Here is a 14,170-nt window from a genome sequence, read left to right on the forward strand (position 1 = left end):
GACAGAGTCTCGCTGTCGCCCAGGCTGGAGTGCAGTGGCACGATCTTGGCTCACTGCAGGCTCCGCCCCCCGGGTTCACGCCATTCTTCTGCCTCAGCCTCAGCCTCCCGAGTAGCTGGGACTACAGGCACCCGCCACCTCGCCCGGCTAATTTTTTGTATTTTTAGTAGAGACGGGGTTTCACTGTGTTAGCCAGGATGGTCTCGATCTCCTGACCTCGTGATCCGCCCGCCTCGGCCTCCCAAAGTGCTGGGATTACAGGCTTGAGCCACCGCGCCCGGCCCACACTTTGATTTTTTTCCTCAGTTACTTTGTTCTGCAGAGCACATTGGTGAGGTATGTTATGGAACAAACAGATCAACAACTTGTGTGGTTTTTTTTCTCTCTACAATTATAAAAAATGTTGTTCTAAAAGCATTTGGTGATTTTGGAATCCTGAATTATGGGTTTAAAAGAAAAGATGAACCTTGCTGATGTCCTCTTTCACTGATAGGGCAATCTACAATAGGAAAGTTTGTGTTTGCTTTTACTTTTTGGAAAACAATGAGGATTCTGCATTCAGAGGGCACTTCAGTAGGTAGATTTCAGCATAGATGGAAAAGCAAACAGTTGATCATTCTTAAACCCCGGTAGGTCAGATCATGTCAGTGTTTCCAGAGTACGCCCAGAATGGTAAAAGTTGGCTTTAAGCTGAGTTTTTGCTAAAAGGCAGCCAGTCCTGAAAAGGATTGATTTATTTATTTTGGCCTTGGCAACATCTAAATGATGATAAGTGCAAGTTTCTCTTAGCTCTCTGGAGCGGCTCCCATGTAAATTGGTTGTGACCCCTAGAATCCAGAATCCCCAACATAGTTGGATAAGAATATTTTGTGGGGAAATCTAATGTAACAAGTAAAGATTCAAAATTTTAAATGTTTAGAAGTGTGTAATTTGCCGCTTTTGTTCGTGAGTGTTTTTAATACTTCTGGTAGAGAGCCTAACTGCCTCTTTCCTCAGGAGATGTGGTTTCAGTTTCTTGGGTGAATGTGCATTTTATAAGTTTTTTAAGAAAGGAAATTAAACATTAAAAGACTTTAAGTACTTTATTCTTTATATAATGTCACTAAGAAAAAGCCAGGAAAATCAGGGTTGGGTTTTTAAATTTATTTATTTAATAAATATAATCTATTTTCCACCATTTTGTTTGTTATGGCTGGTACCAAAGTACTTTTAAAAGTTAACACTTATTATGATTTTGTTTTATTTCAGCAGATGTGCATAATAAATTAACCTATCTCTATTCTTCATTTTGGGCTGGGGCAGCATTTAACATCTAGTTTTCTGGCATTTTGACACACAGGCTATTTAGTTTAATTCAACATAGTTTGATGCTCTCCACTTGTATGATATTTATGATAGTATGTGAATAATGTTAAGTAGATAAAATGAGGTCTGCTAGGGCTGAGTGCTCAGCCTGAGTATAATACTGGTATGTGACAGGTCCACTGGGGGCTTGGGGTTCTTCTGTAAAGTGAGTAGTTTGGGGTAACTGGTATCCAAGCATCCTTCTAGATTGAATTTTAAAATCCCACTAATTGATATGCGTGTAGTTGATGACTCCTCTTCTCTCTTTATTTGCCTTTTTAATGTAGGAAGAGAGGATGGTGATGCACCGGTTACAAAAGATGAGACCACCTGCATTTCACAAGATACAAGAGGTTTACCGGAAAAATCCCTGCAAAGATCAGCAAAGGTCATTGCCTACAGATTTTCTCCATGTGTCCAAATGGCTTTCACCTGAGCTGCTTGTTGAAGATCTCGGGTGATTCAGTCAGGACTGTACTTGGTCATTTAATCAGAACAGTTAGAGCAGAGAATCGTAAAAAGTGAATTAAAAAAAAAAAAACTTTAAACATATAAATACGAATCCATCTTCCTGCCTTTGGATAAGGGGTCAAGGCCTTTTCTTTGAGTGTGGGTATGTTGACTGGAGTTCTGTGTTATCTTTCTTGCTTAAACCACACTTGTAATGCAGCATTTATCACTTCCAGTTTTGGTGGAGTGAATGGAGTGAGAATTTAGACAGTGGAGAAGCAGTATGGATATAGACTCTCTTCAGATTTGTACAGTTTTTGCTCCAATTTTTTTTTTGTTACCATGCCCATACCTAATTTAAAAATAATTTTAATGTCTTTTTTAGTTTTTCCAAAGTATTCAATTTAGTTATAGAAACAATTGTTTTTATATTCCTATTTCACCATTTTGCACAATTCACTTGTATTCTTTAATTATATAAGCTAGTGTCATTTTTAGATGTGGGATGAAACACCGCTGACCTCTTCTTTTTTTTTTTTTTTTTTTTTTTTTGAAACAGAGTTTCACTGTTGTTGCCCAGGCTGGAGTGCAATGGCATGATCTTGGCTCTCTGCAACCTCTGCCTCCCTGGTTCAAGCGATTCTTCTGCCTCAGCCTCCCGAGTAGCTGGGATTACAGGCGTGTACCACCATGCCTGGCTAATTTTTTGTATTTTTAGTAGAAATGGGGTTTCTCTAGGCTGGTCTCGAACTCCTGACCTCATTATCTGCCCACCTCGGCCTCCCAAAGTGCTGGGATTACAGGTGTGAGCCAACATGCTCAACCAAACACAGCTGACTTCTAGCTGTGCAGATAGCTCATAGTGGCAGAAATGGTGAAGGGCAAAGTATAAAGTGGCATAATGGCATAAGACTTTGTTTCAGAAGCATCCATCAGTGTGTTTCATATGGGAATGCAGTGTGCTTACTCTACCCAGCAAGTTGGTTAATAGAGTATTGCTCTTGCATACTGACATGAGGAATTTCTAAATTATACTCTATGTATTTGAGTACTAACTGTGCTCCAGGCAGCATGCTAAGTGTGGGAGATTAGAATGAATGGAAAGCCTGGGGATGGATCTGGCTCACAGACCTATTTTGTTTGACTTGTGCAGTATTTAAAATTTTTGACTTCATGGCTTTCAGCAAAAAAAAAAAAAAAAAAAAAAAAAAAAAAAAAAGTTGTCGGTGGGCAGGGGTGGGGGTGTTCACATTAAAAATTAGACTTTTGGCTTCTCTTGTCAAAACAAAACATTTGGTAACACTGGGCCAAATTTCTAAATGACTGTAGTCAGAGCTGAGTAGAGGCAGCCCTGGAACCTGTGTTCTGTGATTTGCTACTGCCCTCCAAACATGTTTTCCCTCTCCCTTGTCCCTTCTCCCTATCTCCCTTTCTTTTGGATAATGTTTTTAATGGATTCAACCAAAAATTACAAGGCAAACAGCACTTGCCTGCGAAACTTATGCTATGGTAGAGTCATTTCCATGACAATTAACATTATATGAATTGCAAGTAATGTAGTAATGTCAGCCTACTTTATACACTTCCGTGCTGTCAAACATTAAAACAAGAATTAAAACAAGAAACAAGAATTTCCAGTTCAGACAGGATGGCATAGACCTATTTTTTCTTGCTCCTCCCACTGAGGATAACTGTAAACCCTGGGAAAAAACAAGAGGCAACCAAAGGAGAATTCTGAAAGGTGAAAAGAGGAAGGCAAACTAGTTACGTCAGTACTAGAGAAACAACATAACAGCAGGGACCTCACAACCCCCCAGCAACAACAGCAACAACAGAAGGTGGCCCAGGCCCAGTGTTTCTGAATGCCAACCTAGCAATAGAGAGTGGCCCAGCTAGACTCATTCTCACCCAGATCTAACAGAAATCCCTCCAGCAACACCAGGCAATCCACAGCACCTGTAAAGAGCCCTAATGACTGTAAGTGGTTAAGAGAAGGGCTTTCTGTCCTCCCTGGACCTGCAGCTTCTCTTTCCCACCAGGAGACATCAGGTATCTGAGTGGCTCCAACAAGAAGGATTCTAGAAGTGGCCCAGCCCAGAAAGCCTCTTTGTTTCTGTGGGACTGAGACTCTCGTCTACCCAGAGGCACTGAACATCCAGAGACGCTGGACATCTACCCAGAAAACACCAGGAAAGGGGATCTGGCCACAACATGCAGTCAAGTATGGAAAGCCCCCATGTTCTCACAGGCAGGAGAACTTTGCTTCTTCACCCAGAGACACCAAGCAGCTGGGTGGCATTAGCAAGGGAGATCTAGTCATATTGGGTGTGTGGTCCAGGAAGCCTCTTTATCCTTGTGGGCCAGAGACTTCCCTCTCCCACTCAGAAACACTGGGCAGCCAGGTAGCACCAGTAAAGGAGATCCTGCCACAACAAGAAACCCAAAATGGGAAGCATCTTTGTCCTTGCAGGCTGGAGATCCCCATTCTGTACTTAGACCAGGTGGCCTGGCTTGGGGAATTTCTTGCCACCCACATAGGCAGTACCAGTAGAGACCAGTGGGAGCCCCAGTGATACCATATAAACCAAACATACCAAGATAGCACAGCAAAGGCTGTTTTCCAAGGAAATTGTCGTTGAAACTACAGCCCACAAATGTAGGTCAGGACCTGCATGTTAAACCTCAACAGGGTGTATGACTGCCTTCCAAAATAAAAGATTTAAATGAGACCCAGAGTGTCTTAACATGATAACCAAAGGGTCCAGGATACAATTGGAAACCACCAGTCATATCAAGAACCAGGAAGATCACAACGTGAATGAGAAGTCAATCATCTGATGCCAACACTGAGCTCTTGCATTTACCCAACAATGATTTAAAAATAGCCAACATAGAAGTGCTTCAATAAGCAATTAAAAACTTTCTTGAAACCTTTGAGAAAATAGAAAATCTCAGTGAAGATTTAGAAATTATAAAAAGGCTGGGCGCGGTGGCTCACACCTGTAATCCCAGCACTTTGGGAGGCCAAGGTGGGCGGATCACCTGAGGTCAGGAGTTCAAGACCAGCCTGGCCAACAGGGCGAAACCCTGTCTCTACTAAAAAAATGCAAACATTAGCTGGGCGTGGTGGCACGTACCTGTAATCCTAGCTACTGGGGAGGCTGAGACAGGAGAATCGCTTGAACCCAGGAGGCAGAGGTTGCAGTGAGTCAAAATCATGCCACTGTATACTAGCCTGGGTAACAGAGCAAGACTCTGTCTCAAAAAAAAAAAAATTATAAAAAGGACCAAATGGGAACCATAGTCCTGAAAAGTACACTAACAGAAGTAAAAACACTATTGGATAGGCTCAGTAGTAATGACAACACAGCAGAGAATCAGTGAACTTGAGGACAGATGAGTAGAATTTACCCAATCTGAACAAAGAAAGTATAGACTGAAAAAAATTGAACAGAGCCTCAGGGAGTTGTGGGACAACAAAAAGATTGAACATTCAGACAACTGGAGCCCTAGGAGAGGATCAAGAGAGTGAAGAGGAAAGGAGAGATTGTGCAGAATGGGGACAGGTGAAAATATATCTTCAGAGAATTTGAGGTTCTAGCAAAAGTTGTATAACAATGTATAATGCTGTCCATCTGTACAATTGTAATTTCTTTTCTGATCAACTCTATACCTTGCGTTTAAGGTTAGAGAATACTGGTGGCTGAAATGTTCCAGGACTGAGGGTTTTTAGGGTGGGGTTAGTGGAAGGACCAGAAGATAAGGCATTTGACAGCTTGGGTAAGAGGACTTGAGGTGATAGGATATGGTGGCTCGAGGCCGGATGCGGTGGCTCACACCCATAATCCCAGCACTTTGGGAGGCCAAGGTGGGCAGATCTCTTAAGATCGGGAGTTTGAGACCAGCCTGGACAACATAGTGAAACCCTGTCTCTACTAAATAAACAAAAATTAGCCAGGCTTGGTGACTGGTGACACACGCCTGTGGTCCCAGAAACTCAGGAGGCTAAGGCAGGAGGTTTGCTTGAACCTGGGAGGCGGAGGTTGCAGTGAGCCAAGATCACACCACTGCACTTCAGCCTGGGTGACAGAGCAAGACTGTCTCCAAGAAAAAAAAAAAAATGTACGTGTGGTATTGGTATTGTGTGTGTACACACACACACACACACACACACACACACACACACACACACACACACGGTGGCTCTGGGAAGGGAGGAAAGGATTTGAGGCTTAGACGTAGATAACAGACTTGGAGAACAGGCAAGGATTAAAGGTGCTAGAAGTCTTGATGTGGTGAAAAAGCCTGTGGAGTGCAGCACTGGAGAACAAGCGAGCTGTGTGGTGGATTCGTCAGAAGAAGTGTTGGAATTGGAATAGTTCCAGATGATGCTGAGGTGTGGCCGTGAGGACGAGTTGCTGAAATCAAATAGAAGTGAAGGTTGCTGGCATTGAAGAGATAGGGGAACGGTGAGGACAGGATGTTGACTAAGTTACTCACCTGGATGGACGTGGGAGGGCCAGACTGTAAGCCAGGTTTCACAGAGTAACCAGGAGGCCAGGAGATGATAATAAGAGGGGGACCACCTCAACCAGAAGAGGGTGCACATACATACATGAGGCTGGAAGAGTAAAGGTCTGGGCGTGGCAGTGCAGCATGGGAAAACACGGACACCCATTTCAGAGGCTGTATGTGGGAAAAGGAGCATCCTCTTCCTAAATGGGCTGGGGAAGGCAGTCCTTAGGACAGATAGTTACATGCAAGGGAGCGGGGGGTGGTGGTCCCACAGCCTTCTTGAAAGAGGGCACAGCAGTTTGTTTAAAATAGCTGTTTTTCAGGGAAGAAGGAAGAGTTAAGAGGAAGAAAGTAGAGCATGTTTTGGGACTGAGCTTGCATGAGAAGACGGGTGCCCTAAGGTGCTTTCCTGTGGAGTAGTAGCTGGGCATGACTGGGGGAGAGGTGTGGTGCACTCGATTGGTTTCGAGGTTTCCTGCAGATGGGCTGAGATTCCACATGGAGTCAGGGACATAGAGAAGAGCAGCAGCCAGCTCAACTGCAGGCTGAATCTTTGTTCAGGGGTCTGGTGGGATGTCGGCAAGCAGCTCTGAGGAAGGGATGAGCCTGCAGACTGGCTACGGTGGGGAAAGGAAGCACTTCAGGAAGAATGCGTTGAGGAGGGGGTGGTGAGGGAGAAGACTCACTTTCTCAGAGAATACTTCTCTCTTGATGGAAATTGCATGTGTATGTGGTGGAGTGGTGGCCTCAATCTTCATCTAGTCAAATTAGAGCTTGGGTTTAATCTTGGAAAGAAGGAAGATCAAATATTTCTCCTTTAGCTATTCAAGACATAATTAAAAGAAGTAATTTATGTCTAATAACCCTTTTTCTTTTACAAAAAGCACCTACCATGTTGTTTGTGAGATACTTGTATTGTGCATGTGAGAAAAATATAATGTGAAACAAATACCTGGAGCTATACTTCCCTGCTGGAGTCCCACATGTCTTTGTAAGACACAGGTCATGGTAATAAAAGCGCTTTGATTTAATTCATCCTTGTATTGCATAATTTTTCTTGGATATATATGCTTACTAGATACTTGTTGCAACTTAAATATAGATTACTTAGTCACAGATCATCACTGAGAGGCACTTATTTTGACCTAGAAAAACTGCTGGTTCCTGCTAGTTGATCAAATTATAACCTGCTGGCCTCTCCCAAGTGTAATTCAGTTCTGCAGATAAACAACATTGACCATATCTTTGGTGTTTTTAGGTGGTTTACATCTTGGAGAAAAAACATTCTCGAGCAGCAACTGGCTTCCTCAAACTCTTGGCTGATAAGAACAGCGAACTGTTTAGGAAATACGCCCTGTTTTCTCCCTCAGACCACCGAGTGCCTAGAATTTATGTGCCTCTCAAGGACTGTCCCCAGGACTTTGTGGCACGGCCTAAAGATTATGCCAACACACTGTTCATCTGCCGCATTGTGGACTGGAAGGAGGACTGCAATTTTGCCCTGGGGTAGGTGATCTCTGGTAGGAAAAACCACAGGTCACAGGCAGAACTCAGTTTAGGTGGTCTTTAGGTAAACTTTTGGTGTATTTTAATTATTATTTCTTTATTGAAGCGTGGTTTCTGGTGTATTTTGGTCCTGATTCTTCAGAAGTCACTCTTAGCTGCCACCTCAACAGGTTGCCTATATGTTCCTTGAATTACCAGGCAGTCACATTCTTGTTTTTGTTTTTTGGCGTAAAACATGAACATTCTGAGCCTCTACTTATTTAGTTATGTCATGTGTCCTATTTGTACTTGCGTACCACAGATAATTCGTTGCATCAAACAACCAGTCCTCTCCTTGTAGATGCTAGTGTTACACCATGCAAAGTCTAGGCATTTCAGGAGACCCCAGCCTCCTTTGCTTTAAAATATGAACATGAAGGTATATTTAAATGGCATTCTTTTTCGGTATTGATTTTGCCTATGGCATTAAAAACTACCCTATTGTAAGAAGGAAAAGGGTACCATGTTTTTGTGGAAGCTGTCAGAAATCAATCTAACTTAAATATACATGACATAGTCCAGGAGCATCATGGATGGCGACTTCATTTTCATCTGAAGAAACTGCTGGACCCAGTTGTTTGACCAAATGCTATGCCTATTTTCTTCTTAGAACTGGTATTTATATTGAAAGAAAAGCAGTAAGTTTTAGCTATGTTGTTAAGTGTTTATTATAGATGATGTCTGGTTTATGCTTCACAGGAAATGACTATAAAGGTATACAATCTAGAAAAGAGCCTGTTGATTTACTTTTAGTCTAGTTTAATGACTTGCTTGTTGGTCATCTAACTTGTACAGGATACACCCTCCTGGGAATGTCCTATGGTTAGGAGAGTCAGCATTGAATGGATGGCTACAATGTGCTGCTTTTATCAGGTTTATTCTATACTTAGCTTCTTATGCCTAGCAAAATAAGCCAAATCAAATGTGTGTGTCATATATAAGAGTGTTTCATATATAAGAAACATTACCCTGTGCCACTTTTTCAGTTATGTGAAGATTGGTGTGATTTAAATGATCTCATAACTACTTAGGAACAGTTGTACTTTCTTTTTTTCCTCTCAAGTGGTGTGATTGCAATGTCATCATTTTTAAGCCTAACTCATTATCCAAAAGTGATGTCAACCCCTTGGGCCCTAAATAGTCCTTCTTACAAGCTTGCCAGTTTCTCACCATCAAATCAAAAGGCCCAGTAATGATTGTGCCACCTGGTCCTGTTGATTGTGCAGCCACACTCTGGCAGTAAAAGAGGAAGACTTTCACATCAAACCAGGAAATCCAGCCTTGTTTTTTATCAGCCTTTCTGTCGTATCCCATTGTGTGTACTTGATTGGACTACTTCCTTAGTTTTCAAGTTGTAAGGGTGTAGTCAGGAAATCTTCATAGTATGAGTTTCTCTTATTACTTTCATGGCCTTATAGGTCTTTTTTAATTTTTATTTTTTTATAGCTGAGCCATTACTTCATGAGGAACCCTTTTCTTGAAGGTAAAATACAACAAAAAGGGAGTCAGGTCTTTGAAGCCTCAAGCACATTTGCTGGATTTAAAGAAATAATATTTAAAAATGATAGTCATATATTAATCATGTAATTTTTAAAATAAAAAATGAAGATAATCATATTCAGATGGAAAGATCATGGTTTTCCTCTACCTTCTTAATATAAGGATATAAAAATTGTCATTTATGGAAATATGCCTTTTAAAATCTTTGTGAAGAAGAGAAAATTTATTTTAAGAAATAAAACATGGTAGGTTTTCCTGATGAATTTCTCAAATGACGTCTGTTGTATGAGGGGTGAGGGCTGCAGCTGTTGAGTATGTTGGTGGTCGCCTTGCCATTTTGTTCTGGTTATCCGTTACTGATCTTTAAGAACTGAGGTCACTTTTTCTTAATCAGAACATGCTGTGCTATGACTGCCTAGGTTTCCTCTCTTATCTTTGCTAGGCTTTGACCAGGAGTGTGACAGTAATACCTGCTGTGGGTGTGAAAGTGTTATGGTTAGCTTCCACATAAACTATCCCTAAAAATCAAGTTTAGCTAAGGTGGCTTCCTTCTGAATTTCTTCCCAACTCCTATACCTCTCTCCTTAAAAGTATTGGACTTCCTTTGCCTATGTAATTGTTTCTAATTATTCAGGTTCAAAGTCATTTACCTCTTCTGTAGTTACATTTAGTTCACCAGACAGATTTCGATCCAACTGTGTGTAAAGTACTATGCTATATTATCTGAGAAATACAATGGTAAACAAGCTATGGATTCATTATTTAAGGAACTTATAGTCTAATGCAAAAGGATTTTTGCATATATATATATATATATATATCTCAATCATAGGGATAATTTGATTCTAAGAAGTGGAATCCCACTTGAACTAACTTAAATAAAAGTAGAGATTAATATAAGAAGCTGGTGATTCTTTTAAAAACCAGAGCAGGAAATGGAGGAGGTCTCATGAGAAAATCAGAACTAACAAGGCAACAAAGGAACCATAGCTTCTCTTTTCATCCCTGTGACTAGCCCAGCCACCACACAGTATCTTTTCTTTACCCCTTTTTGCACGTGAGCTGTGTTATTCTGCTTCTCTCTGCACAGTAATCTTCTACCTGCACAGCAGCACACATGGCCCCAAAATGGCACTGCCAGTCCTATGGCAGTTACATACTAAAGTCTAGATCATAATACAGAATTTCTGTGGTGGAAAATCTTACTGGTCTAGCTTGAGGGAGGTATTTTCCCTCATCAGTAGTTTCAAGTGGAGGTGGGGGTCCAGAGTCCCATCCACGACTCACACCCAATTTGGAGCGCTGTGGGACTCTCTGGGAAAGAGCGTGGATGAAACAGATGGCTTGAATGGCTTATCTCTTTGAGTTCTACCTATAGTACGAAAGAGAATGTTCTAAGTTCTTCCATAGAATAAAATAATTTGGGGGAATTTAGAGGAGGTAGGTGAAGGGGGAAATCGGGGATCATTTCTTACAGGACAGAGGCCTCTTTGCTAAAAGATCACTCTGACTGAGAGTAAAGAATAGATGAGAAGGGACATGCGTAGCAGCAGGAGGTCATAATACACTATTGCAGTAAGACAGATGAGATAGGAGAACCTGAAATAAAGGGTTGCAATGGAGGAAACAAAAGAAATGAAAAGATTCAGGGGAGATTAAGAAGGTAAATTCTCCCAGATGTGATGACTAATTAGAAATGGGGCATGAGGGAGAAGGATGGAATCTTGGATGAACTTTCAGGGCTCTGACTAGGGGGAGTGGGTGGATGCTGATGGCATTTAACCACAATTTACTGGGAGCCATCTCAGTTCCTTCTATGGTCTTCACTATCAGAAATCAAACTTGCCATTTCCCAAGCTGAGTGTGTATGTTCATAGTTCCAAACTTCTGCACATTACACTTCCTTTCCTAATAGTGGCTTTCTCCTTTCTCTAGGGTTTGCTTGGTGAAATACTCAACTTTTAAACTCAATTCAGTTGTCCACTCAAAAAATGTTCCTTGACTCACAGGCCTCCCTTCTGGTGCTCCCATAGCTTCTATTAGTACTATTATTATAGCTCTCATCTATTTGGATTGCAATTGCTTGTTTGTTTTACTTGGCCATGAGCTCCTTTAGGACAAGGACACTTAGTAAACATTTGCTAGCTGGTCAGATGAGTAGATGGAAATGGATTGATGACCCCAACATCTTGAGCCAGGTTGATTAGGAAGATGTTGCACCATAAATCAAGCTAGAAAGCACACAAGGAGTAATTTGGAACAGAAAATGATGAGAACTAAGGTTCTATGACTTCAAAGTCCATGCTTGACAATGGCATACAACAAGTATAAAAACTCAGGTGGAGAATGCCAAATCGAGAAGGCACAGATATTTAACAAAAAGATTGAATAGAATGCACACATTAATAGAATATATGATGTTAGTAGCTTTGGAAGGATAGGTAGGACATGGAGCTTGGCCTCCCCTTTGCTGTAAGCATTGCTTCTCTGACACCCTAGTGCTGCCTTGGGGCCACCATTTAGGGGCAGCTCAAAGAGTATTACAACACTGGAGACTTACAGTTGTTATAAAGTTATTTTCTATCTTGTTCTTAGAATTGTCATGAGAGATCTCGGTTGAACCTTGTTCACCTCTCTATACATCACATCTCCCACGTTTTTATGAGTCTTAGTTCTGTAATGCTATCAAAACCCAAGTGAACCCTTGCTAGCTTTTAGGGATCACTGTTTTTTGTTATACATCACAACATATTTAGTACCTTTAATATTTAGTACTAGACTCTAGTCCAGGATAATTAAAAAGCCACATTGGCTTCTTCGCTGGAATGATCTGCAATTACTTAATCAGATTTACAGTTTTAAGAGCTTCCCAACCTCTTAAATCATCTTTCCCTTTAGAAACTCTTGCAGTGGAATTCATGCCTATATTTTCTCAGACCTTTGGGAAATCTGGTATCCTAAGTCTAGAGTTTACAGTTCCCGCTTCTCTTTCCAGGATGTCTTGAGCATAGAGATAGCATGGCCACTTTCTCCCAGATTTGTCATGGTTTCTTCTTGAATATTTAAGGGTAAATCTTGAATAAAATGGAAACGTTTTACAGCAGCTACTGTGAGGAACTTAATAGTGTTTCTTGGCAACACTGAAGGCTAGCTGAAGATATATGACATGAACCGACCTAGAGCAAATTGACGTATTTATATTATTTTATCAAGCAAAGTCTGGTGGTTTTGAGGGGTGGAGGAGGAGGAGGAAAAATGAATAGGTCAGTACAGGCTGAGAAGTTCTTGGTTGAACACGGGATTGCCTAGGCTTAATGGGAGGCTGTGGAAATGAGAAACAGAGAATGGGTCACAGTGCTGCTGGCTTTAATGAGTGTGAAGGACAGCAGGTTCCATTGGAGTGGATGATGGAGTGAGGTGAAAGCAGAGGAAGGGAAATTCTGACCTGAGAGGACTGTGGTAGAGATGGGAAGTAGCGGGTGGAGGTCTGTTCTGGTATCGCCTTTGTCTCCTAGCTTTGCACCTTATGGTTGTTGTTAGCCAGTCAGCAATATTTATTGACCCATGGAAGCAAATACTTTTACATTCCATTCAGTTTTAATAGATACTCAGTTTCTTATAGGGTAGATAGGAATTAAAGAGGTGGTCATTAAATTACATTAAATACATTGAATTGTAATTAGTAGGAAAATTAAGCCATGACTAGATTGATAGAAAAAACAAACAGAAGAAATTAGTTTGTTTCATTGAAGCATAGGCTCCAAGATTAGCAAACTGAAAAATAACTGTATCCAATCTTTCCCTTTCACCTTTTTGAGAGCATGTTCTTTAAAGATAGCTCTTTGGGAGAAACCAAGTTATATAATGCTATGGACTCACATTACCAAATCTATAGAGTTTGTATGTTCTTTTTGGGGGTATGGACCTGACCGGCTAGGAGGGAAAAAGCAAATCAGGCTGAGGAGGGGGCTCTTTTCTTGTGACTGTTGGGCTCCACCTGGTGGCCTGTAAGGATCAGCTTTGGAAAAAGCTATGTCTTCAATACTGAGAAAATCCTGGTCAAGGCAGAGCAAAAGTTAAAGGAATGGAGGAGAATGATCCTGATCCAGGCTTAGGTTACCAAATTGTTCCTTTCCTTGATGAGCGCTGCATGCAATTTTGGCACTTCTTCCAAAGTCACCATCTTCAACTGCAATTTCTAGTGCACCTTCTTGAAAATATTACAATGTTAGAGGACCTTAGATAACCGTCAGCCTACTCTTATACTCATTAAATCCTTTCAGCTTCCTCTTTGCTTTCTTCATATCAACACCAATTCACTCTTAAGTTTCAAGACCTTTTCTTAAATAACTCAGTGTTGTAGACTCTTACTTCTTTTCTCCGTGCTTTTATCTGTTTTCACTGATAAAAACACCATTCCTGAGGTCCCTATTCCTTAAGTACTACTTTCTGCTATGTCATAGTACTGAGCCATAAGAAACGAAAATAACTCGTTCTCTCTCCTGATTATAGAAAAAAATACATAAAATATACAGCCAAAGACAAGTGTATTTGCCACACTTCGTTTTTACTTTGTATTGTTGGAAGTTTGGGCCCTTGGTGTGGTTGATGTTTGATTGTTCCCCACTTGTACATTCTCAGGGCTGTGATGCCATTATATCTGTTTGCATGGAGTTTCCAACATTGGACCAACATGTATGAGAGCATGTATTTAAGAGTAGTAATACGATAGTGGTAATCACTGCAAGAGTGCATGACTGTCTTCTATGTATTGTCTAGTTGTAAGACTAGGGGTTTATAAGAATATTTAGTAGAG

At 41.1% G+C, this 14,170-nt stretch overlaps 1 protein-coding gene across 13 annotated transcripts in view; it reads left to right on the top strand.

The window, feature by feature from the left end:
* The window catches only part of DIS3L2 (DIS3 like 3'-5' exoribonuclease 2), a 374,814-nt gene that overhangs the window by 176,516 nt on the left and 184,128 nt on the right, over positions 1-14,170 (top strand). For all 13 annotated transcript variants that reach the window (XM_063645277.1, XM_055290976.2, XM_063645284.1 and 10 more), the window contains 2 exons: positions 1,632-1,732; positions 7,568-7,815. In XM_063645277.1, the coding sequence (XP_063501347.1) occupies positions 1,632-1,732; positions 7,568-7,815 (349 nt within the window). The remainder of the gene's footprint in view (positions 1-1,631; positions 1,733-7,567; positions 7,816-14,170) is intronic.

The sequence above is a fragment of the Symphalangus syndactylus genome, chromosome 8 (genome assembly GCF_028878055.3).
Source record: "Symphalangus syndactylus isolate Jambi chromosome 8, NHGRI_mSymSyn1-v2.1_pri, whole genome shotgun sequence".
NCBI lineage: Eukaryota > Metazoa > Chordata > Mammalia > Primates > Hylobatidae > Symphalangus > Symphalangus syndactylus.